At 52.0% G+C, this 25403-nt stretch overlaps 1 protein-coding gene across 4 annotated transcripts; it reads right to left on the minus strand.

Moving 5' to 3' along the window:
* Window positions 1-48: 48 nt before the first annotated feature.
* Window positions 49-24650, minus strand: ADAP2 (ArfGAP with dual PH domains 2). Of its 4 annotated transcripts, none has more exons than XM_037143343.2 (11): window positions 24459-24650; window positions 23522-23652; window positions 21511-21602; window positions 18277-18356; window positions 17301-17413; window positions 9142-9288; window positions 7150-7233; window positions 4321-4383; window positions 2972-3046; window positions 1748-1976; window positions 621-748 (listed from the first exon to the last, which is right to left on the minus strand). In XM_037143343.2, the coding sequence occupies exons 1-11, from the start codon at window positions 24550-24552 to the stop codon at window positions 714-716; spliced, it is 1143 nt and encodes a 380-aa protein (XP_036999238.2). In that variant the 5' UTR covers window positions 24553-24650; the 3' UTR covers window positions 621-713. The 4 variants fall into 4 exon arrangements, with proteins under 4 accessions (XP_036999236.2, XP_036999235.2, XP_036999238.2 ...); XM_037143342.2 differs by having other exon boundaries at window positions 2972-3049; XM_037143341.2 differs by lacking the exon at window positions 1748-1976 and having other exon boundaries at window positions 49-748.
* Window positions 24651-25403: the final 753 nt, after the last annotated feature.

The raw sequence follows: 25403 nt of genomic DNA on the forward strand, positions 1-25403 counted from the left end.
ATACATGAACGCATACACTTATTTTTTGCTGAACTATTCAAGAGTCAGTTGTGGGTAGAAAATTTTATTTTACCCTGACCACCTCAATACATATGACCTAAGAACAAGAGCGTTGGCCTACACAAATACAATACAATTATCATAGTCTTGCCATACTATTTGCTAATATACACCCATTCTCAAATTTATGTCCTTTATAGCTGTCTCGTAAAACCCCGGATCCAATCAAGAATCACAAATTGCCTGGTGTTGCTCTCTAGTGTCCTTCAGTCTCCAACAGTTCCCCCTACTTTATCTGTCACAACATGGACATTGTTTAGGAGTCCAGGCCAGTTATGTTGCAGAATTGTCCCTAACACAGACTTGTCTGACTGTTTCCTTATGGTTGGAGTCAGATTAAACTTTTTGGGGGGGGAAGCTGGACAAGCATGCCACTTGTGTGATACGGTGGAGTCCTTTCCGTTGCAGCACCTTCACTGAGGATGTCCTGAGCCTTGAGGTCCTTCTGTACCAGACCCCGCCCCCAGGGCTGGGCAGAGGTGAGGCCCAGGGAGCCGGTGGGTGAAGGCCAAACTTTCGCCTCGGCAGAGTCAACTGCCAGCGATGGCTGCCAACGGCAGGGCATTCCTGCTGCATAACCAAGGCCGAGCTGAGCACTCCTTCCCACTGAGAGCTCCCGTGGCTGGTGGCCAGCCCGTTGCTCAATCAGTGGGTCACCTGCCGCTGTGTCCACTCTCTGTTGATGCAGCTGCAAGGGGAAAAGAAGAGGGGTGAGGGGGTGGCCGTGCCAATGCAGTCCTACAGGAGGGAAGGGACAGCAGGGGATGGGGAACCGCAATTTTAAAAGGACTGAGAGGGAGAGAGGCAGAGGGGACATCGGGGAAGAGAAGAGCAGAGAGTGAGCCACAGAAACAGACAGACGCGGACGCACAGGCTGCCAGGGAAGGCGCCCGCCGACGAGCTTCAGGAACAGCTTCTGAGTCTGTTCCAGAGGCCCACTGGCCCTGAGATTTTGGAAAGTGAGGAGAGTTTGCATTTACATCAGTCAGACTCAAAGGGCACAAGGGTTTCTCCCAGGGGGCCGTGTAGGGTCACTTGCTCAGTCTGTACTTTTCCAAAACACAGAACTTCTCCTTAGGGCCCCAGAAGCCAGGCCCTGGGCCAGGAGGCTCCTGCTCTAGCTCAGAACGCCTCCCTTTTACTCACAGGGCTGTTGGCAGATGGAGAAGCCTACCCGGGGCATATCTGGAGTGAAGCGGGCAGCAGGAGGAGGGCAGACAGAAGGGAAGACCCAGAAAAAAGGGCCCTAAAATAGCTTTCCCTCTGTGAGTGGGGAGGAACCCCAGATCCTGGGAGCTGCCTGGCAGGTGTGACCTGAGCTAATGATAACAGGCTCTTTTTCCAGGAAAAGGGCCTTAGGGGAGGGGGCTGGCGGAGGCAGAGGCTGCTGGGGCCCTGGACTCAGCTGAGTGGAGAGGGCATCCAACCAGGCCCTGCCAGGGCAAACCTCCTCCAGATGCTGCTGGGGAAGGGCTCCTGAAAGAGGAACTTAGTGTGGACAGAGAGGGCTTTCCAGCAGCAGTGCACACTGTCCTCTCTTTCCTTTGGCAGGAAGAGAAGAAAATGGAAAAGCGTGGTCAGAAGCCATGACCGGGGAGTCAGGGCTCAGAGCTGAGCCCAGGAGAAGAAGCCCCTGCCTGCCCTCTGCCTTCGACCCGGAGAGCAGCCCCCAGACCCTGCATCTTACTGAGGAGGCTGAGGGGTGTCAAGGGACTGGAGAGCACATCCCGAAAACTCTCCAGCCACTCCTGCTGCTCCCTCTCGCTGGGGCAGGTGAAGACAAATCTGCGCTCGGGGGTGACCACGGTGATGCCCGCTTTCCAACGGTTCCCTCGGATGCCCTTGGGCAGGTCTTCATACACCTCGTACCCCTGCTCCTTGCTCCCGAGAAACACCTGGCCCAGCTCAAAGGCGTCCTGAAAGTAGAGGACACGTGGTCATCAGAAGCCACACCCAGGGCAGAGGGGCACCTGCGGCCTCAATGACCCCCTAGCTCTATTTTAGAAAGCGGTGCAGGGGTGGGGGGCATGTCCCTACTGGGGATTTCTACTAGGTGGGACCCAGGATTTGAAAGGCTGTGACTATACAAGAGATCACACTGTACACCAGGGGTTCAAGTGCTTTTCAGGTAGTAACTCATACAATCCTCATGGCAACCCCTCAGGAAGGCATCGTCATTAAGCCTATTTTTCTTTTTTTAAAAATATATTTTATTGATTATGCCACTACAGCTGTCCTATTTCCCCCCTTCATTTCCCTGCTCACCCCTCCCCCCGCTCCCTCCCCTTTAGTTTATGATCACATGTCTCAAGTTCTTTAGATTCTATATTTCCCCTACTATTCTTGCCCTCCCCCCTGTCTATTTTCTACCTACCACTTATGCTACCTATTCTCTGTACCTTCTCCCCCCTTCTCCTCCTCCCAATTCCCTGTTGCTAACCCTCCATGTGATCTTCATTTCTATGGTTCCACTCCTGATCTAGCTGATCTCTTAGTTTGCTTTTGTTTTAGGTGTGGTTGTTAATATTTTACGGAGGAGGAAACTGAGGCACAGAGAGCTCAGTACTCTGTCTGGGGCACAGCACTGAAAGCAACAGGGCTGAACCCAGAGCCCACACAGCTGAGTTCTAGAACCCACACTCCTAACCACTACACTTCCCAGCCTTCTGCTTAGAACTGGAGACTAGAGGACAAGAAACAAACTATTGAACTACATTCTGGATATACACAAAGGCCTTCCTGCAGGTGACAGGAGAGGTAACCTGACGCCCAGGAGACACCTTAGAGACAAGCAAAGGTGGAACTCGCGTCCCCTGCCAGGACTCCCCAGCCCTGTGGCTTCACCACAGTCCCTGACTGGCCTCACCTCCATCTCAGAGTGAACTGGGGAGGGGCCGGCAGTGGCTCTTACCAGTGGGTGCTTATAGTAGAGCAGTCTCCGTTCCTGGGCGTCCAGGGCAAACCACCTCTTCTTGAAGGGTTCTCTCTGCTGTGAAAGAGGGAACCTTGTACCAGAGTTGGCTAAGCAGGGGAGCACAGGGTCAGAGGGCTGGCCTCCACTAGCCCAGGAAACAGGCCAGTCCCTGGGTAGTCACCCCAGGGCGCCTCCCTGAGGCCCTGGAGTTCTGAAGGCCCTGCCTGCCTCCTCACTGCTGCCAGCTTCACCCTGCTGCCTTCAGGTGCGGCTGCGGGTGGGAAGAGGCCCTTTCCTCTTTCTTAGACTGTGCGCAAGAAGTCTCAGAAAAAGGAAGCTGGGGATCTATCAGAAATGGCTCCTGCTCAGCAATGCCGAGAGCACTGGCCTGGGCCAAAGTCTAACCTAGGTCAGGGCAAAGAAAGCCTGTGAGCAAGAATCTCGGGACGGGTGTGCCCTGGCTGCTGAAAGAAGGAGGCAAAGCCTGCAAGCCTTTGACTAGTTTTCAAGCTGAGGCTTCCTTTCACAGTGATTGCTAACACTGATTGCTGCCTTTCCCGGTAGTCTTGACAACCATCCTGGCAACACGTTACACCTTTAACAAAAGCGCACTGAGATGCTGCCACTTTGGGCATCGTTTTAGGGAGCTCCCTCTTCCTTTCCCTTCCTTTTCTCCTCCCCCCTCCTCCCCTTCCTCTTCCACGACTATGGCACCCTCTCCAGCCAGACTTCTGACGTGGAGCCTTGCCCCTGACCCCCTAATACCCAGGCTGGGTCCGAAATGCCCTCGGGCAGCAGGAGCCCTCACCCCACGCCCCCCCCCATCCTCCGTGGGAGACACAGAAGCAACCAGGCTCCCTTGCCTTCATAGATAAGTGGGCGTAGCAGCCCCTGAAGGGCCAGGATGGGTTTAGCAAATGAGAGCAGAGACTGAGTTTGTGCTGGGGAGGGGCGTGCCCACGTGGACACCCAAGATGGGGGTATAGGTATGTTTTTGCAGACTAATCTCTAGCCCCTGACTCACGTGGACGGTCCCAGTGGGACCCCAGGCCAGTGCACACAGTTCTGGAAAAGGCAAAAGCCAATCCCCAAGGAGTCCCTCTCTGCCAGGCTTTCCCGGGAGTTAGGAGGAAAGAAGCGGGTGGTGGTGTGGATAAGGAGGGAGGATGCCAATGAGAGGGAGGGGCACCTGCAGCCACACGGGCCAGCTAAGCACTGGGTCCTGGACCCCAGGACCTCACACATCGGTTTACTTCCTGTTCCTCATTGTCCCACCTCCCAAGCCCTGCCCTACTTCCCGCTGGGACAGGGGTCATGGAAATGCCCTGAGAACCAGCAGAATGTACCTTCGGACCAGTCTTTTCCATGAAGCCTTGTTTGAGGTAGTTCCTGGTGATGAGGGGCACGAGCTGGGGGAAGAGAGACATACACTGAGCCCCTGACTCACACCCCAGGGGTTCAGGGCTCCCCACTGAACTTGGCTTCCCCCAAAAGGGGAAGTGTGGAATGGGGAAGGATGCATACTCACGGTTCACGGGGTTATATTTGGAATGTGGTATGGATGCAACTTAATATTTCAACAGAGGCAGATGACAGCACCCGGATGTTTGCAGGGTTTCCCAGCACACCCGAGTCTTGGGTTAAGGACTTAGTTTAAGGAATGCTTCCAGCTTTCAGGTCTCCCGTAGGTCTACCGTGTATCAGGCCCCACGAGGTGGTGGGTTTTACCATCCTCACCGAATGGTACAATGTCAAGTATATTCCCAAGGTCACATTGCTGGTGGGATGGAGCTCTGGGATTCACGCTTAGGGCTGGCAGACACAGGACAGACACTAGTGGTCCTCCCACCACTACAGGCTAATGCATAAACATGCCTCCCCTTGGGCCCCTGGCAAGACCTGGCCACTGGTGGGGTTGCTGACACAGGACCCCAAGGTCCTGTGGGAGGAGGAGACAGCAGAAGGAAGGTAGGGAAAGCTCTGCACCAGGAGTTCTAGCTCCAGTTCTGACCTCAGCTAGCTGTATTCCCTTGATCACACCTTTCGCCTCTCTGAGCCTGTTTCCATGGATGACTTGACCTCCAGGGTCCCTTCCAGCTCACCATCCTATCCCCAGAGAGGCTTCCAGGGACTGGTGCTGGCCTCCTGTGCTCCAGGGGGTCGACCAGCCAAGCCTAGAGCTGCCAATGACAGCCCAGCCTCGTCAGAGCAGCAGGTGAGCTCCAGGGTCCCGGGGCCCAGGGCGGAGGCAAAGGGGAAGCCAGGTCTGGGGAATAGGAGTGGGAAGTCCGAAAGGGGGGACACTGGTGCGCCAAAGCCGAAAATGCAAACTGTGCTGCTCCCCTCGCCCTAAAGCATGTTCTGTAGGCTCCAACACCATCATTTGGAGAAAAAAGAGTCCCCACTGCTCAACAGTCTGACCCGAGCCAAGGCAGGGCTGGGCCAGGCCCAGGGAGATGACTGGGAGAAGAAAAAGCACGAGGGTGCAGCACTGTTCATTGTGCCTCAGCTGCCTTGTTTTCTACAATAGCCCCAAAAATTACAGAAGGTATGCACTGTCGCCTTGGCAACAGATGAGCAAACTGAAGCTCAGAGAGGTGAGGTGACTTTCCCTAGGTAACACATCAGCTTCTCCGGCTGCAGAGTCCATTTGTTCCTTAGCTCAGGAACACTGCACCCCACTTCCCAGTGCACCCCACCACTACCAGGGCTCCCTGGGTTTCTGGCACCTGGATCCCTAAGCTTGAACCAGACCTGAGTAATTGCCCAGGACCTCACATAGACAGAAAAGCAGGAAGGACCAAGGAGAGAGGCCAGCAGGGAGGAGACTGGGGGTAGAGGAGGGGTAACGATGGCAGATGAGGGAGGCAAGAGGACAGTGAGGATGTTGGCCGAGGACCAATTTCCTCTGCAGGGGTCAGCAAGTTGGAGAGCCGGCCCAGATAACCCGCTGAGCATCTGCACTTTGCCCTCCTGTCCTCTCTAGTCAGCAGTCAGCACTCCCCACCCCCGCCCCCTGGAACGCGCCTTCACCAGCCCTGGGTGCTGACTCTGCAGACTGCAGCACCCTGCCCCAGCCCGGCTGGGACCACGTTCCCAGAGGTGCTGTCTCCGTGCACCACTGGCCTGCAGTGGCCCCATCCAGGCACTTGGCTGCCTGCAAACTTCGGAAGGAAGGAGCATGCAGGCTTCTGAGGAGGACCTAACAATTTGGAGTAAGACAGTCCCAGGATTAACATGGTCTCTCCACCCCCATCACTTACAAAATCCTCTTAGAGTAGGACCTAAAACAGTCACCAGATCGTAGCACCTCAAAGCTGTAAGGGACCCTGAGGATGACCCAGATCAACCACCACCTTACAGATCTGGAAACATGTGCAGAGAGGTGATGTGACCTGAGCTGGTCACACGGCACATTAACAACAGAGCATCCACAAGAGCCCAGGCCTCCTGGCTTGAGGCAGCATCCTTTGCCCGACCCTGTTGGCTTCCCCAGCCAAGCCAAGCCTGAGAGATGTATGTGGATGCCCCCGCCATCTGAAGACAATGACCATGACGTTCCCAGGCTCAGCACTACCTGGGCCATGAAAGGCAGGCTGTTCCTGCTAGAACTGTAAGGGGGAAGGTCCTACTGCCTTCACAAGACCAGAATCCAAAAGGGCAAAGGTGTGTGTGGTGGGGGTGGGAGCAGGAAAACCGCCGCTGGTTATCCACTTGACCTTCCTGGGACTCAGTTTCTCATCAGCAAAATGGGAATAATCAATGCACCTAACTGCCTGCTACAGGATTGCGAGCTAAAAGGAATTACGAGATAAAACGGGCTCTAAAGCACTTTGTAAGCAGCGTGGTAAAAATTATTTGTACCTTTTAGAGGGGGAATAGGTCAGGAAAAAATGCCCAAATCCTGAGCCTTTTGACATGGTGGGTGATGCCAGGCACCCCAAAGGGGAGAGCCTTACCTGCCTTTTGGGGACCACCTTGTCGTGTGTGAGGCCACAGTCCCCCAGCCTCCCCAGGAGCAAGCCTTTGGTTTCCCTCTGAAGCACCCAACCCCCAGTTTCAAGGTCTTGCCTACAAACCAACCTAACCTGGCCTCTGAGTGTCTTCGAGGTCAGCAGACAAGGAGAGGAGGTGCAGAGAGAAGACCCGGAAGCTGGAGTCCACTTTTAGCTCACCTCAGGCTCTGGGAGCTCAGGAAAGGCCATTTTTAGGTATTGCAGACGGGCTGCGCGGAGGGCGTTGAACCAGTCCACTATCTCCTGCAGAGACAAACACAAAGGACACACGGACAGCCAGTCAGATGGGTGGGGGAACCGAGAGCGACAGCAGGAAGCCGGCTGCGTCTTTAGGTCTGGGCACACACACTCAGCACATGCACACGTCCCAGTGCCACTCAGGGGCCTATGGGCTGACCACAGGCATCTGGGGGGCCAAGGCCAGAGCCCGAGGGTGAGGCCCACCTGAGCAGGTGGGAAGCCACTGACAGGGAGACCCCAGAGTCACGGGGAAGGACCAAGGTAAACTGCATGGGAGTTACGCAGTGGCCTAGGACAGCCCTTGACCTTTGCTCCCGGGTGCATGAACCACCTGAGGATCTTGTTACAATGCAAATATGGGCCCTGGCTGGTGTAGCTCAGTGGACTGAGCGCAGGCCTGCAAACCAAACCACCGCGGTTTGATTCCCAGTCAGGGCACATGCCTGGGTTGCAGGCCAGTTCCCAGCAGGGGACACACAAGAGGCAACCATACATTGATATTTTTCTCCCTCTCTCCTTTCTTTCCCCTCTACAGACAAATAAATAAAATCTTAAAAAACAATGCAAATATGGATTCAGTGGGTGTGGGGTGGAGCCTGAGATTCTGCATTCCTGACAATCTCTCAGAAGATGTGATGCTGTCAGCAGGACACACTTGATGTCAGAGACCGGTTTTCAGGTGGGGGCACGTGCACCTGGGGATGCTTCTCCAGTGGGGCTGCTCCCTGCCTGCAGTGCAACCTAGGCCACAGCTGACAGCACCTTCTACTGTGGGGAGAATGCAGCCCTGGCGGCCTGGGTTACCACCACCTCCCGGCAGGTGAACAGCTGCTCTAGCTGGCTCTGCCTCCATTTGTCTGTCCAGGTGGTCCCCACGCCCCTGCCCCTCCTAGGGTCCAAGTGATCTTCTGCTTGCAAATTAGAGAATCTAAGCTCTTCAGTAGGACTTACTCTGTCCTCTGAGCTCCTTCAATACAAGGCCATTTGCCATCCCACACATGCTCCCCCCTCCCAGAACTATGCTTCACCCACCTCGCTCCCCTGACCCCACACATACCTGTTACCTAGAACATCCTCCTCATCCCGAAGGTTAGTTTAGATGTTGTAATAGGTTTTTGTAGCCCAAGCTCTGCTTCCATGAGAACTGCCCCCACGCATTCTCACCCACCCACCATGCACCCACAGCTGCAGCCCCATGGGCTGCTATTATCCCGCCCCTTCCTGGCCACAGCAACTGGACCGTGGCTGAACCAGTACAGAGGCTGGACTGGGCTTATCAGATTCTTTCTCCCAGGAATTTGGAGGAAGAAAGACTTGTTCAAATAGCTGTAGTGTTGCACTTTGATGTAACCTGGTGATTGAGAAGCTCATCTGGATGTGGTTTAGAAGGAATGAAACATAGTAACCCTTTGTCTCTCCCAGGCTGGGCGTGCAGGCCTGGTGTTCCGAGTGGTGAGCTCTCCTGTGCTGGGAGTTAAGAACCTTCTTGCGTCCCAGGCACTAACAGAATGGGGCCGTCCCTGGGAGACCCTGGGAAGGCCCTCACTTTGCAGGTCTCTCCAGTCACAAGCCGGTATGACCTTGGGACCAACTCCAAACTGCATGCACATTTGTCTGGCTCCTGAAGTTTTGTTTGTTTGTTTCATCCTCTATACAGATTTTTCCTCTTTGCCACAGCCTTACAGCTGTCTACTTTGAGATCACCTACCCTAGTGAATGCGCACTGTCCAGACACACCCATTGCATGTGCCAGGTTCCTCTCCCTGATCTCGCTCTGCCTTCCTCACACCTCTGTCCCTGACCAGAAAGTGGCAGCAGGTGTAGGCAAACAGGAGCTGCACGTCTCAAGCGGCAGGGACTGGTGAACTGGGCCTGCAGAGCCCCGGTGCTGAGCTGGGGCCGACGTCTCACCTTGCCGCTCTCGTGATACACAAACAGGTTCCTAATGTGGCCCTCTCTCTGGTAGGTGATCTGCAGCCCATGGGGGTTCCCTATCTTCTCCGTCTGGAAGGTGGCATTCAAGTCCTTGATGTTGATGACAGCCTTGGGGCCTTTACCCTGGAAGAGAGAAAATGGATACTCAGGATGCCAGGGCGATTTCTTATCACCCTCACCAAGGTCTTAGTGCAGACAGAAAACCAGTTTGTAACTTTTCATGTGTTTTAAATGTTCGTGCTCTGATATCAAGACACACGGATGCCTGACCCGGTGCGGCCCAGTAGGCTGGGCATTGTCCTGCAAACTGAAAGGTCAGTGGTTCGGTTCCCAGTCAGGGCAGGTGCCTGGGTTGCAGGCCAGGTCCCTGGTCCGGGGCATGTGAGAATCAATCAATATTTCTCTTGCACATCGATGTTTCTCTCCCTCTCTTTCTCCCTCCCTTCCCCTATTTCTACAACTAAACAAATAAAATCTGTATTTAAAAAAAAGACAGATATTGTACTCTGCCCTGTATTCAGCCATCCTATCCTGCCATTCCTGCTTAATCAGATTGGCCTCTTTCAGCTGGAACGGGGCTCAGGAAGCCTTAACTCAGGACTCTGCAAGCTTTGTAGCCGTAGCACTTTTTCTGAACCAAATCAACAAAATAAAGCACATAAAAGCAGATGTGGCGTGCTCTCTGTTCTCAGGGGTCTGGAACACCGTTCAATCACTGATGAATGCTGAGAAAAGAAGAGAAAAAAATGCTTCCCTTCGTAACTGATGAGAGAGAAAAATTATACAAGCACTGTAGAGCTGCGTTAGCCATTAACCCATGTGGCTATTAAAGTTGAAATTCAGTGAAGATAAAACTTCGGTTCCTTACTCAGCCCCATTTCAAGTGCTGAAGGAAACCTGGAGACTGGTGGCTGGGGTGTGGAATGGGGCAGAGAAAGAACATTCTCACTGCTGGAGAAAGGTCTGTTGGCTGCCTTTTCTAGAGGGGAATTTGCTCATATTTATAAAACATTAAGTATTTTGCTGTGACTCACAATTTTGCATCTGAGGATCCGAGGAAGTAATTGTGTTACTTCACAAACACGTATGTGAAAAGATGCTTATTGCTGTGTTGCTTATAATAGTAAAAAAAGGAAATTATTTAAATGTCCATTAGTGATAATGAGTTAAATTAATAAATCATGTTTACACAATGAAATACAACAAATTTTTTAAAAGAATAATTTACAGCACATCAGTATTACTAATATGAACAAATGCCCATGATAGTCATGAAAAATACCAAGTCCCAGAAAGGATCTATAGTAGGAACCTACTAAAACAAAAATTATACACACACAGAGAGGAAAATATGTATATATACAGTATATAATGTATATGTGATATATATTCATATGTAGTATATATTGTATATACATAGTATATACGTATATTACACACATATATTTACATATACAACCTATATGTATGAATATGCATAAAAAGTATAGACAGATTTATACTAACACACTTTTTCTTTAATTTTTATTTATTGATTTGAGAGAGAGAGACATCAGTTTGTTGTCCCACTGATCGATGCATTTATCGTTTGATTCCTGTACGTGCCCTGACCGGAGATCGAACCCGCGACCTTGGAGAATCAGGAGGACCCTCCAACCCACTGAGCACCCGGCCAGGGCCCTACACTAACAACACCCTTAACAATGGCCTTCTTGAAAGATTACTGGAAGACTTTTCTTTAAAAATATTTAATGTGAAAAATACTAAAAAAATTAAAATTCATCTAACTTTGTCAGTATTGTTCCTTTTATTAAAAGAAATACGACACCACCCTGGCCAGTGTGGCTCAGTTGGCTGGGCCTCATCCTGCAGACTGAAAGGTCGCAGGTTCCATTCCTGGTCAGGGCACCTGCCCAGGTTGCAGGTTTGGTCCCAGGTTGGGGCTCATAAGAGAGGGAACTGATCAGTGTTTCTCTCTTTCTCTCTCTCTCCCTCCCTCCCCCTTGCTCTAAAAGTGAAAATTTTAAATGTCCATATTTTAAAAAGAAATATGACATCACTAACAGAGCCAAATCTCCCCACTATTACTCATCCCGCCCCTTTCTCGCCCTCCACTCCCGCAGCCAATCGTTGTCCTGAGTTTGACGTTTGTTCTTCCTGTTCACTTTTTCTGCTTTTACACACACATTCCCGCAACTGCAAACAACAGGTGGAGTTGGTTTAGGAGGGGCTTTAGTTCACATAAACGGGATCGTGCTACACGGGTCATTCTATGTCTTGGATTTATCACTCAACATAATATATTTTAGTTCTATTCCTGTGGTTTTGATATTTTTTCTTTTCTTTTTTTTAATTGTTGTTCAAATACAGGTGTCTCCATTTTTCATGTTGAGGTAGACCAACCTAGTTTGCTTCTGTAAATGACTACACCAGAAGTCATCAACTTTTGCTGCTGACGGACAGAGATTGCTTTTTATTTCTTGCTGCAGCCTTGCACACATATCTGAGCATTTTTCTAGGTCACAGTGTATACTCAGGAATGGAATCGTTAGGTCACAAGTGCATATACCTTTGACTTACTGGAAACTGCCAAGTGATTTTGCTGAATGGCTCTCCACAGTAGCTGTGCCAATATTTATATCCATAGCCTTGGCCGGTGTGGCTCGGCTGGTTGGAGCATCATCCCGCGAACCAAAAGGCCGCAGATTTGATTCTCGGTCAGGGCACCTGCCTAGGCTTGGTGTTTGGTCTCCTGTCAGAGCGCATACGAGAGGGAACCAATAGGTGCTTCTCTCTCTCTCTCTTCCCCGTCCCTAGGATCAGTGAATGGCTCCTCAAGCAAGGATTTTCAAAACTTTTACACCCATAAATGACATTGAAGCATTCCCCTTGTCCCCTCTCCTCACCAATACTTGACAGAGCAAATTTTTAACATTTTTGCAGATAGGATGGGTTTGAAATTGGATCTCACTGTTTTCATTGAATCAACTACATTGAGGTATAACTGATAAACAATAAGTGGTACTCATTTTAAGAGTAAAGTTTGATTTGTGACGAGCATATATGATCATGTAACCAACACCCCAAACGAGGTATGGAACATCACTCTCACCCCAAAAAAGTTCCTTCCTGGCCCTTTGCAGCCAAGCCCACCCACCCCACCCCACCCAGGCAGCCACTCATGTCCCTTCCATTGGCACAGAGCAGTCTTGCTCGCTGCAGAATTTCACATACAAGGAATTACATAGCACACATCCTTGTGAAAGGCTTCTTTTGCTCAGAGTAATATTTTTCAGATTAATCTACATCACTGTACTTTTAGTACTCTGTCCCTTGTTATTGCTGAGTAATATTCCATTCGATGGATGTACTACATGCAGTTTGTTTATTCATCCAGCTGTGGATGGACATTTGGGTTCTTTCCAGGTTTTGACTATTACAAGTAAAGCTTCTATGAACATTTGTGCATATAAATCTTAAATTTTTTTTTTTATTTACTGATTTTTAGAAAGAGAGAGAGAGGGAGGGAGGGTGAGATTTGCTATTCCCTTACCAGTGCCCTGCATGTGCCCTGGTGGGGAATGGAACCCGCAGCCTCAGTGTGGCGGAGCGACACACTGACCAACTGACCACCTGGCCAGGGCCAAATTGCTTGTGGACGTGTTTTTGTTCCTCTCCAGTAAGTACTGAGGAGTGGGATGGCTGGGTTATGTGGTTAGGTGTATATTTAACTGTATTAAAAATTGCCAAGTTGTGCCCTGGCTGGTGTGGCTCAGGGGGTTGAGTACCAGCCTGCACCAGAAGGTCACCAGTTCCATTCCTTCTCAAGGCACATGCCCGGGTTGAGGGCCAGGTCCCCAGTTGGGGGCATGTGAGAGGCAACGGATCGAAGCTTCTCTCCCTCGCTTTCTCCATCCCTTCCCCTCTCTCTAGAAATAAATAAATTAAATCTTTAAAAAGTCTTCCAGATAGTTTTCCAACGAAGTTGTATTATTTCAGGTCCCACCAGCAATGCGTGAGAGTTTCAGTTTCCCGACATCCTTGCCGACAGCTGGTGGTGCCGCCTTTTAAACTTTAGCTGCATGGTGAGTGCGCAGCGCATCTCAGTGAGGTTTTAAGCTGCATCCCCCGACTGCCAGAGACACTGAGCGTCTCTCCTTTTCCTTAGCAGGCCTTTTGGCTTTCTTTTCTCTGAACTGCCAGTCCATTTCCTTTGCCATTTTTCTAATGGATTGGTTTTTTTTCTTTCTTGATTTGTAGGGGTTTTTTTGGTGTGTGTTCTGGGTATTAACATTGTGTCATGCTGAGATATCTTCTGAGTCTCACTTTCTTTATCCTTTAGTTACTTTTTTTGTATTACCCCAAGTTTTTACACAGAAGTGAGTTACTTTCATAATTTAAAACATTTCCCTTTTGGGCGCTGCCTGGGTGGCTCAGTTGGCTGGAGCTCAGGCCTGCACACCAAAAGGTTGCGGGTTCGACCCTGGGCTGGGTCAGGGCACAGATCTAGGTCACCGTTGGGGTACAGATGGGAGGCAACCAATGGATGTTTCTCACACTGGTATTTCTCTCTTTCTCTCTTCCTCTCTAAAATCAATAAACATATCCTTGGGTAAGGATTTTTTTTTAATTTCCCTTTTGGGAAAGAAGTAAAAAAGAACAAAGGCAACTCATGTTATTTTTAGACTGTTTTAGACTGAACTGGCTGAGGACTGAGAAACAAATCAACTTTTCCCAACCAAGGAGAGATGCTCTTCGGGACCTGCTCCCAGCGGCTGCTGGGGTTCAGTGGCCCCTCCTGACTCACAGCACTAGTTTCTCTTCCCGCCTCTTGTGCCTGCAACAGTTTCCAGTGCTCTACATTGCGGATTGAGAAGAAATCCCTGCTCTCACTCGGAGGATCAATACTCTTCACCCCCGTCGTCATTCACTCAGCCCTAGATGGCCACCACGGGGGACAGGCCGTCCGGCATTGCACTGGTCTGTCCACGAAAGCAACAGGGGAAATGCCCAGTGACTTCTACATGCAGGAAACAGAGTGGGGTGAAGACTCAAGTGCTCAGAGCTCATCCTGCTCTTACTCTGTTGGCCACTCCTTCACACTCTCCCTGCTGGAAATGTCTCCTCTTTCTGTCCTCTAAATACTGGGTTGTTTCAGGGCTCAGGGTGGGAAATAACCCCCAAATAGGACCCTTACTGACTCCTTCCTTCCCAGGGTGCCCACGCCACTCTACCCATCAAGAGGAGAATCAATATCCCCTCCCCTTGAACTGGGGCCGCTGCATGACTTGCTTTGGCCAACAGAAGCCAGTTCCTGGACCAGCCTATAAGCACAGGAGCACCCCCGTTTGCTACAGGGAAGACAGACACCAGGCTGTAAAGAAGCTCAGGCTGGACTCCTGAGTGAGAAACAACCACACAGAGAGACAGAGGCCCCACAGGGCAACCAAAGCACCAGGCGAGGGGGTGCAGGCTTCCTGGGCCTGGTAGCCCAGCCCAACTGCCAGCTACATGCAGCAGGGCCAGGGCCCCAGCGGAGCCACAGGGAGGGCACCGGAGCAGCCATGGCCTGCCCGAATTCCTGACCCACAGGTCTGTGGGAAATAATAAGTGGACACTTTAAGCTTCTAAGTTGTATGGTGGTTTTGTCACTCAGCAACAGATAACTAACATACCCAGTCCTCAGACGTCTTTCCCCACCCACCTGCACTGCTGCCTGGGTGATCCTGGCCCCACACCTGGCTACACCAGGTTCCAGGCTGCTGACTCCAGCTGCACACTCTCCCCAAAGCTCAGACTCCTCTGTCCCCCTCCTCTCTCAGCCTCTCCACTGTTATTGAGCGAGTGAGTGATGAGCGAGTGAGCATCTCAAATGGAAAAGGGCTCTTCGTCATCCCCTCAGGGAGCTAAGTCTTTGCCATTGCATCTAGCGGCAAATCTATCCTTGTAAGGGTACGGGGTACAAATCTGGGAGTCGTCCTTGATGCCTCTTACTTCCACCCCCCACATCCAGTCCAGTAAATCCTATTGGCTCTACTTCCAAAATATATGCAGAATGTGACCACTGCTAACCGCCTGGTCCGTCACCATCCTGGTCTAACCCATCATTCCTCCCTTGAGTTATTGCAGTAGCTTCCTCACTGGTTTTCCGAGTTCACTCCTGTCTCCTTCCTGCCCCAACCTCACCCAGCAGGGGCTAACGTGCCCCTTTCAAAAAGTTTAAGTCAAATTCGATCACTTCTTTGCTCAAAACCCTCCTGTGGCTTCCCCCTCAGAGTAAAACACAAAAGCCTAAATTTTTAGTAAACCATACATCCAATAAAGAACTTATATCCAGAACAAAGAGCTATTACAACTCAATAATAAAAAGGCAAATGACCTAATTAAAATAGGGGGAAAGGATCTGAATGGATGTGTCTATAAAGAAGAAATGGCCAACAAGCAGATGAAAAACAAATGCTCAACATCATTAGCCATCAAGTAAACATAAATCAAAATCGCAATGAGATCCTACATTACACCCACTAAAAAGACACAATAATAATTGTTGGTGAAGATGTGGAGAAATCGGAGCCTTCATACCTTGCTGGTGGGAATATAAAATGAAGCAGTCACTTTGGAAAACTGTGTGGCAATTCCTCAAAAAATTAAACATAGTTACCACATGATCCGGCAAGTCTACTCCTGAGTTTGTACCTAAGAAAAATGAAAAGATGTGTCCACACGAACACTTGTGTGTGAACGTTCACGACAACATTATTCATACTTGTCAAAAAGTGGAAATAGTCCAAATGTCCGCCCACTGATGAATGCGCAGATGAAGTGTGAGGGATCCTACAGTGGAATAGACAGGAACTCGGTACTGACACGTTACCAGCGTCAGAACGAACCTCAGAAACGTAACGCTAAATGAAAGAAGTCTGTTACAAAAGACCACATATTGCGTGATTCCATTTATAGGAAATGTCCAGAGAGTTGAATCTACAGGGACAGAAAGTAGATTAGTGGTTGCCTAGCACTAAGGGGTGGGGTGAAATGAAGGACTGCAGTTAGCTCACTGGTGTGAGGTTTCTTTTTGTGGTTACAAAAATGTTCTAAAATAGGTTGTAGTGATAGTTGCACAGTTCTGTAAATTACTAAAAGCCACTAACTGTACACTTTAAATGGGTCAATTGTATGGTATGTGAATTTATGTCTCAATAAACTGTTCCAGAAAAAAAACACAAGTCTTCCTGTGGCCAGCTTGGTCCTTCACTGGGTGAGCTCACCTCCCCCCACCCTTTCCTTGCCTGGTGACTCTGCCCAACTTGATGCCCTGAACACCCACCAAACCCTCGTTCGTAGCTCAGGCCGGGGCTGCGGCACACGGTGAGCAGTGTGCACAGAGCAAGAACACCGCCACTGAGCATGCATGTGAGAACTGGAATCCAGGCTTCTGCTTGTCTAGATGGGGACCCTGGGGGCTGTACCCCCTCAGAAGGGTCATCATTTCTAATCAGCACACAGGTGGATGTGCCGGTCGGGACCCACTCAGGGCTTCCGTAGGTGCTGTTCCCATGACCTCCTTTCCCCACGCAGCTGTATAACTCACTCACACTTCTGGGTCCTCTGCCCCGATGGCATCAGGGAGGCCTTCCCCGACCACCGTGCGCTTGCACCCCGGCAACCACACTCCCAGCACCCTTTGGTTTTACTTCTCAGAACTCACTGACACCTGATATGTCACCTACTGATGCAGGTTTTGATGACCACCGGTCTCCTGCCACTAGCAGGAAAGCTCCAAGAGAATGGGAGTTTGGTTTAGTTCACTGCTGCACGCCCAGTGCCTATAATAATGTTAGCATGTAGTAGGTGCTCAATAAATATGTCCTGACTGTATGAAGAAATGAAGTAGAACCAAGTGATCGTCAAAGGCTTCATTCATCACGACCAGACTAAGCCCATTCTCAGTGAACAGAGGGTGTGTTTTCAGTGGACTGGGTTGACTGTGTAACCCCGGAAAACAGGATGTGGTGCCTGACCCCCAGGAGCTGAGATCCCCCATAAGACAAGGCACCACTGATTGAAATGCAGACCTGAGCAGGGTGACAGCCCAGTGCCCAGGGAGGAGACCCCTCACCGGTCCGGCCTCTTACCTCTTCTTTAGTGTAGTACTTCAGAAGGCCTTCTCTGGCCGAGAGGACAAATCTCCTTCTCAGGAACTGCGCATTGTCCTTCCCCCGCTTCCACAGGAACCCTTCCCGGTTACCTTTGCCACCAAGGAATGAGACGGAGTGAACACCCACGGCCTTGAGACAAACAAGCAGCTCGCAAGATTTGTAGGGTCTCGGACTAAAAATAACCGCCCGCCTGCTGCTCAAACGTCTTGAATTTAACTTAGGTATTACAGGTGCAGGGCACGGGGGTCCTACCTGGGCTACATTTGCAACATGTTAGGATTTCAGTTGGACTCCTCCCAACTTTTCTTCTTTGGCTATTTCTTAAGAAAACACAGTGAATGCTTACGTAGGCTGAGTACTGAGAAACTGTACTGGTGACTTCACACTGACCCCAGCCTAGTGACGCTCTCCAGAGAGCCGGAATAATGAGTGGCTTTCAGACACGTGCTCCTGGTAGGCAGGGGACTCGAGCACTGGCTGCCTCTGGTCCCCGAGGAGGGTCTGTGTCAGCTTAGACGCACAGAGCAGCGGGGTGGACACTACCACAGGCCCAGGGCCCCCCAATGAGGCTGCGCCTCGCACAAAGGCAGAAAGGAGGCTGAACGATAGCCCAGGAGGCTTCCCGAGCCTGTGCCGCGCCCGGGGCTACAAGAGCCGGGGAGCAGGGGTGTGGTCCTGGTGGGTGAGTCTTCCTGCAACTTAGACTAAGGCTCTACACACGTGGGGCCCTGCAAAGGGCCCGAGACAAATATGCCTCTTGTCCACTCAGGCCATAAAACCCCACCAAGTAAGGTACTGTTGCTTCAGAGGCAGAGAAACCCACGTCCGGGCCTCTGGGGCTGGAGTGAGAGCAGCAGCTTCCTCTCAGTGGGACCTCGCTCCTAATAGTCAGGTGCTGTGTTTCCCAGGACTCGCTGGCACCCAGACCTCAGATGACGAAAACGAACTGTACCTGAGGGGGGGATGGTTTTCCCATCAGCCATAAATTCTTGCCTCTCATATTTAGCTCGAATCCATTGCTCCTTCAAGACCCTGAAAAGAGAGAGGCTCTGGTCAGCTGGGTCTGATGCACGCTGGCCACAGAGGGTGCTCGGGGGCCCTGCAGCTGAGGGTGGGAGCAGCACGGCAGCGGCTCTCACTCAGCCTTGGGGCTGATGAGCCCTGTAGTGGGGGCCGTCCTGTGGTTTGTAGGATGTCTGGCAGCACCCCTGGCCTCTGCCCCCTGGATACCAGTAGCTTTCTCTTTCTAGTGATACTTAAAAATGTCTTCAGATGTTGCCAGTGGTCTATACAAAAACCACCAGGCTATCCCCACCCGGCCTCAGCCCTCTAGGTCAGTGAGACAGACACCAGCTCCTCTGGGTCATCTACTGCTCCCTCTGCCTGCGTGCTCCTCGCTTAAGCCTGGAGAGCCCAGCGGCCTCTTCCTGTGGCCCGTTGGTGAACTCTGGGCATGCTACACTGGACAGAGTGGTGGGCTTGGGGTTTGACCATTTCGGACCTGGTCCCACTCTACCATTTATCTATTGTGTGACCAAGAACAAGAGACTTAACTCCTCTGAACTTGAGGACTAGGCCAAGTACTCCACAGGGTGGGTTTAAATGTACATAAAGGGCCTAGTACCACGCTCGACACATAGTAGGTAGTTAATGTTAGCCCAATCGGGTATTGTCTTCCATGACCCTGCAGAAAAACCACGGACTTAATTCAATTATTTGCTACTCTCTCACAATTTTGAGGTAAATGTTCCAAGGTTTATGTGACCTCAGCCCCACAACCACAGGGAGCGACCTAGAGCTGGGCACTGGCCCAAACTGGTCAGAAACCTGCCCAGGGCTGTGTGGACCAAAAGGAGCAAAACCTACAGAGGCAGGAATCAGAAGCCCTCCTTGGAGGCAAGCTGGCAAGCTGGAGCTGGAGCCAGAGGCGGCCTTGCTCCCAGCTGTGTGAAAGAAGCCCAGCGGAGGAACAGAAGCAAGGTGGAGAGCCAGGCGGGTGTGAGACGCCTGACAGTGTCTGTCCCGGCTTGTCCTTCTGAGGGTGACACCACCTCTGTCCTTCCTGCATCTGATCCCCAGAACGCATAACATCCTGTTCCTAAGCCGGTTTTAATGGGGTTTCTGTCACTTTCAATCGAGAGTCCTATCTTGCTCTTTGGCTTGAAGGAGGCTTAAGTGCAACTTCCTTTGGTCGTTCTGACTCCGGGTTCATCCGACACCAGCGGCCTCCACTGTGCCGCCAAAGCTCAACCCCAACAAGGTCGAAGCTGTACACCCAAGGTGCACTGCTGGGGAAGTCAGTGCCACGTCTGCCCTGGCCCGCAAGCTCCGCCCTCTGGGTCTGTCTCCAGAACAGGTTGGTGATGATATCGCCCAAGGAACGGGGGGTGGGAAGGGTCTGAGGATCACAGTGAAACGGACCATCAGGACAGATGGGCCCAGACTGAGGCACTGCCTCCTGCCTCTGGCCTGGTCATCGAAGCCCTCAGAGAACCCAAGACAGAAACATTAAGCACGGCAGAAATACTGCTTTTGACAAGGTCGTCAACACTGCCTGACACATGCGGCACTGATCTTTAGCTAGAGAACTCTCTGGAAGCATTACAGAGGTCCTGGGGGCTGCCGAGTCCACGGGCTGAGATGTGGGTGGCCGCCCCTAGTGACGTCATAGGTGACGTCAGAGGTGACGTCAGCAGCGGTGCGGTGGAATGCATGGCCAGTTAAGAACCACAAGGGAAATACTTCAACTACAGATCATTTGACAACCAAAACCAACCAACAAAAACAAAGAGTCCTATCTAAGGCATAATCCTCACGCAGGACACCGAGGAGAGTCACCAAGCCCACCGGGGAGCCCGGAGTCACAGGGTCAGAGGCCCCAGTCCTGGTCCTCGGAGGTCGGGAATGTGGAAGGCTTTCATTTTTATTTTATTTAATTTTTTAAAAAGATTTTGTTCATTTATTTTTAGACAGAGGGGAAGGGAGGGAGAAAGAGAGGGGGAAAAACAATGGGTGGTTGACTCTCATCCACCCCCCTGGGGACCTGGGGCCGCAACCCAGGCGTGTGCCCTAGACTGGGATTTGAACTGGTGATGTTTTGATTTGCAGGCCAGCGCTCAACCCACTGAGCCACACCAGCCAGGGCTGAATTTGGAGGGCTGTTAGAACTAAAGGGTGGAGGCCATTAATATTCAGCTAAAAGGGGTTAAAGTGCAGGGCCGTTGTTGGAATTATGACAAGTCATCTGTGTAGCATGGGCAAAGCTCAGCACATAGTAGGTGCTCATCAAATGCTTGTTCCCTTCCCCTTGGAGCAAAGGGTTGAGTGGCAAAGGAGGGGCAAGATGATTAGGCCCTAGGTCCTGGCTGGGTAGCTCAGTTGGTTAGAGCATTGTCCTGATATGCCAAGGTTGCAGGTTCAATCTTCACTCAGGGCACCACATACAAGAATCAAACAAAGAGAGAATTAAACAAATTAATGCACATAATTATGTAGCACAGGGCCTGGTATATAGGGAAAGCTCAAGAAATACTCACAGCCTATTTTCTTATGGCTATTATTTAAGGATCTGGGGCCCAGGCAGCTGCTTTGGGACAGCCCTAAGCATAACACTCTGCAGGAAGTAGCTGGAATACATGTGTACTGCCAAAACACCAGCATTTCTCTTCTCTATCAAGTTAGCCACCACCTGTGAGAACAAGAGGCAAATGGGGCAGATAACAGAGAAAATGTCCCATTTCATAGCTTTGAAAACTGAGTCCCGCCCTAGCTGGTTTGGCTCAATTGGCTGGGGCGTCATCCCATAACCAGAAGGTTACGGTTCAGTTCCCACTCAGGGCACAGGCCTAGGTTGCAGGTTCATCCCCTGTCCAGCCACATGCAATCCCCAGTCAGTACAGGAGACAACCAGTCGATGCTTCTTCCTTGCATCAATGTTTCTCTCTCCCTTCCTGTCTCTAAAAAACAATGAAAAAAGATGTCCTCAGGTGAGAGAAGAAAAGAAGAGAAAACTGAGTCCCAGAGGGTGGTAATGGCAGCCCACACAATGAAGACAGAGAAGGGTTTAAACTAGGCCTTGGGTGTTCTCCATGACAGTACCAAGCTCTTTCCCGGATCTACCTGCTGACCAGGTCCACAGGGGAGACCACTGCACACAAAGATTGGGACCAGGAAATCAAGCACTCACAGGCAGTCGCTGGCCTGGGGGATGTAATAGGAAGCAGGGACTTTGGCTTCATACTTGGCCTTCACGCGGAGGTTCCCGTTGTGGGACATAAACTGCAAAACAACAGCAACTTGATGATAATATTAGAACTTGAAAAATGTGAAATGAAACCAGGGTCTGCCCAGAAGGCCACTGTTTTCACTGGCTCCTATGCTGAGTCAGGAGACAGTCCCGGAGGAGTCTGGCACTTCCCTTCAGGCTGTCACCAGGCTACGGGAAAGCCCCAGCCTGGAGCCATGAGGTGCTGTAACAACTGTACCTCACAGAGGCAGAGCACATTATAGTTCCCATACTTTAGTTCACTTGACCCCCTTAACCATTTCAATATGATGTTCCCCGTTTTAGAGACGAGGAAACTGAGGCTCAGAGAGGTTAAGTGACTTACCCAAGGTGACACAGCCAGTAAGTGGAGAGTTGGGATTTGAACCCAGGCCTATCTAACTCCAAAGCTCATGTTCTTCCTCCCACCCCCTCCACAGATGGCCAGGACCCCCAGCAACAGCCCCCTGCAAGTGTGCAGGTGGTACATGTAGGTGAAGGATGGAAGCCAATGCTGGCCCCATAGAGTACTAGTTCAGGATTACCACTGGGGCCTGTGACACCTGAGAGGCCCAGAAGCACATGTGCCAAGAGTGACTGTGACCAACAGTTAGTACTCAGTGACAGCAGTGGCATCTCTGGGGTGAAGGCAGTGTGGGGAAAATACACCGGGTTGATAGGGTGAACCCTGCTCTCCTCCCCATGGACCACCGGGTTGTATCACAGCATTCACATGGGCTTTGGACCCCAGCAGAGTGGTTCACATCCCAGATGTGCCACTCGTTTCATGGAGTGGGAGTGACTCTTTGCCAATACTCAACCCCCGAGCTTCAGGGGTCTCACCTACAAAACTGAGGAAAATGTAACAGGAGAGTTAAAAGGTACAAATAAGCCCTGGCTGGTATGGCTCAAAGGACTGAGTGTTGGCCTGAGAACCAAAGGGTCACTGATTCGATTCTGGTCAGGGCACATGCCTGGGTTGTGGGCCAGGTCCCCAGTGGGGAGCACAAGAGGCAATCACACATTGATGCTTTTCTCCTTCTCTTTCTCCTTCCCTTCCCCTCTATCTAAAAATAAATAAAATCTTTAAAAAAAAAAAGGATCAAAGTGATCAAGAAAAAATATAAATGAAAAAAAAGATACAAATAAGTAGCCTTTGGGTTTATGTGCTGGTTTGCTGATTTCCTGTCCTTCTACATTAGAATATAAGCTTCGTGTGGGCAGAGACTTTATTTTGCTCACTGCTCTCTTCCCACACCCAGCACATAGTAGGCATCCAGCAACTAGGTGTTGCATGAATGAGTAAAGCATCTAACCCAGTAGCCTAGCACAGCGTGGGCACTCAGAGACCCTGGGCCTGCTTCCCCAGCAGCCCTTGACATCCTCAGCCAACCAGCATCATTTAGAACTGCCTGCACTCTGAAGGTTTTCTGGCCAAACTGACATTTTCGCCTGGGCTGCAGGTGTCTGCCATCTCCACGGATCCTGGCTAGGGGGACTGGAGGGAGATAACGGACCCAGGACACTTGAATAGGGAGGCTCCTGCTCCAGTCCAGGACTTCAGCCAATGAGAACAGCAGCTGTTAACTGACTACTTCCTTTGTATCTGCCTGGGGCCTCCGTTTAATCCTTACAGCAGCCCTGTGATGGGGGGTAGTAGTATCCCCATAATACAGATGTGGAAACTGAGGGTCCACAACTTGGTTTCAATAACGAGCTCGGCCTCACAGTTTGTAAATAAACAAGTGATAAAGCTAGGACTTGAACTCAGGGCCTCTGTCTAAGCCACAGTTTCAACAGGCTGTGTTCTCTTTCCCTAGTTAGCGCCCCTCTCTGGGCCTTAGTTTCCTTCCCTGTAAAATGGGAGTGCCCTACCCTCTGCCCCCACCCCAGCTCTGCTGTTCCCAGGCTCTCCACGTGTGCCCCTTGCTACCTCCACAGTACTGTCGTCCCAGAAGTCAAGTCTCACGGATTTAACTTTGCTGATGTCTGGGAAGTTTCGGTGCACACCAGAGCAGTTCAGACAGATGAAGATGCCCAGCTTGTAAGACGCCCAGTCAGGATCTGCGGGGCGAGAGGGCAGGAGCAGGACTGATGGAGAGCGGGAAGGGAAAGCTGAGCTGGACTGAGGGCACTGGGAGAGGCAGTGCTTGGTTCCTGGGGCCATGTCCAGTTCCGCCCATGCTGGAAACCCTTCTCTCCTGGTGTCCCCCACCTGGGGTGTACGAAGAATACCAGCATCCCACCGGCCACGGCACGTTAGCGACTGGGATAAAGATCTTGGAAGTTCTGGGAATGCGGGCAAAAGGCCAAGGCGGGTGCAAGCAACAAGCCTCCAGGGAGCTGAGAAGGGAAGAAGGACCGAGGGACCGGCACCGAAGCGCCCGTCTGGGGAGCTGCAAGTGGGGAAGTCGTGCTCCTAGACTGTCAGGAAACACTCCCACGCGAATCTGACATTTCCCACCAGGGGCGCCTGGGGGCCCGGGCCCTGCACGGTCAGGGGGCTCCGGAGCGAGGTCTGGGGCCCCTGGACGTGTGGGATGTCAAGGACTGAGGATGTGGGCAGTGGCGTCAGGGACGGAGGTCCGGGCGGGCAGGGTGTCTGGCCGGGGAGGCAAGCAGGCTGGTGAGGCACCGGGTCCCGAAGGCGCGCGGGGGTCCAGAGCGAGGAGGAGCGGGGTGGGGGCGGGGGCGGCCAGCGGCGCGGGTCGGAGATCCACGCTCTGGGCGGGCGGGGGCCTGGCTCCGAAGGTGTCCGAGGGTCACACCCGGGTCCGGCGGGGGCCCGGGGCGGGACCCGGTCTGGGAGGACGGGAGGGGTCTGGCGGGCCGGGGTCTGGCTCTGCGTCCCCGGCTGCCCGCGCCCTTACCCGCGGCGCCGCAGTCGGCGCAGTGCGCGTTGCCCGTGCCCGCCGTCCGCAGCAGCTCCAGCAGCCGCTTCTTGTTGCGCTCGCGGTCGCCCATGGCCCGCCCGGCGGGCTCAGCGGGGCTCAGCCGGGCCGCCCATGGCCTGAGCGCTCGCCCAGCAGGTGGAGAGGGACCGAGCCGCGGCGTCTGCGCTCCGGCCGCGCCTCCGCCGGCCCCGCCCCTCCACGACTTCCCGCTCCGCCCCCGCCGCGTCCCCGCCGCCTGCGGGCTCCGCGGGCTTCGTGGACTCCTCTCCCAGCCGGAGCGCCGCGCTCGGAGTCACAGGGGCTCCGGATCCAGTCGTGCCCGCCACTCGCTAGCTGCGCCACTGCGGACGACCTGTTCAGCCTCGCTGGGCCTCCGTTTACGCCTCTGCAGAAGGGGAGAGAGACGTTCTCAGGACTCCCTAGAAAACCAGACTCTAACGTCTGTCAAAGCGTTCTACTCATGTAGATTTTACATCTACTTAAAGATTTGGAGACGTTCAAATGCCACCTCCCCAGGAAGCCCTCCTTGATACTCACTCTCGAGGAATCACTCCAGCTTGTGGTCCTCCTAGAACACCGTTATAGAACACGGATCTGTCCGTGCCAAGTTGTCCCGAGCACCTTCTAGCTACGTTGCATCAGTTATTTATATATTTCTGTAAGTCCCTTTTCTCTCCAACACACACCCACATTTTAAAAAAGATTTTATTTGCTTTTAGAGAGAGGGTAAGGGAGGGACAAAATAAGGAAGAGATATATAGATGTGGGAGAGACACGTCAAAGTCCGCCTCTCACACGTCCCTCACTGGAGACCAGGCCGAGACCCAGGCATGTGCCCTGACTCGAAATCAAACCAGCGACTCTGGTTTGCAGGCCCGCACTCAGTCCACAGAGCTGCACCAGCCAGGGAATGATACTTTA

The sequence above is a fragment of the Artibeus jamaicensis genome, unplaced genomic scaffold (assembly GCF_021234435.1).
Source record: "Artibeus jamaicensis isolate MK-2021 breed Jamaican fruit bat unplaced genomic scaffold, CSHL_Jam_final contig_1998, whole genome shotgun sequence".
NCBI classification, from domain to species: Eukaryota; Metazoa; Chordata; class Mammalia; order Chiroptera; family Phyllostomidae; genus Artibeus; species Artibeus jamaicensis.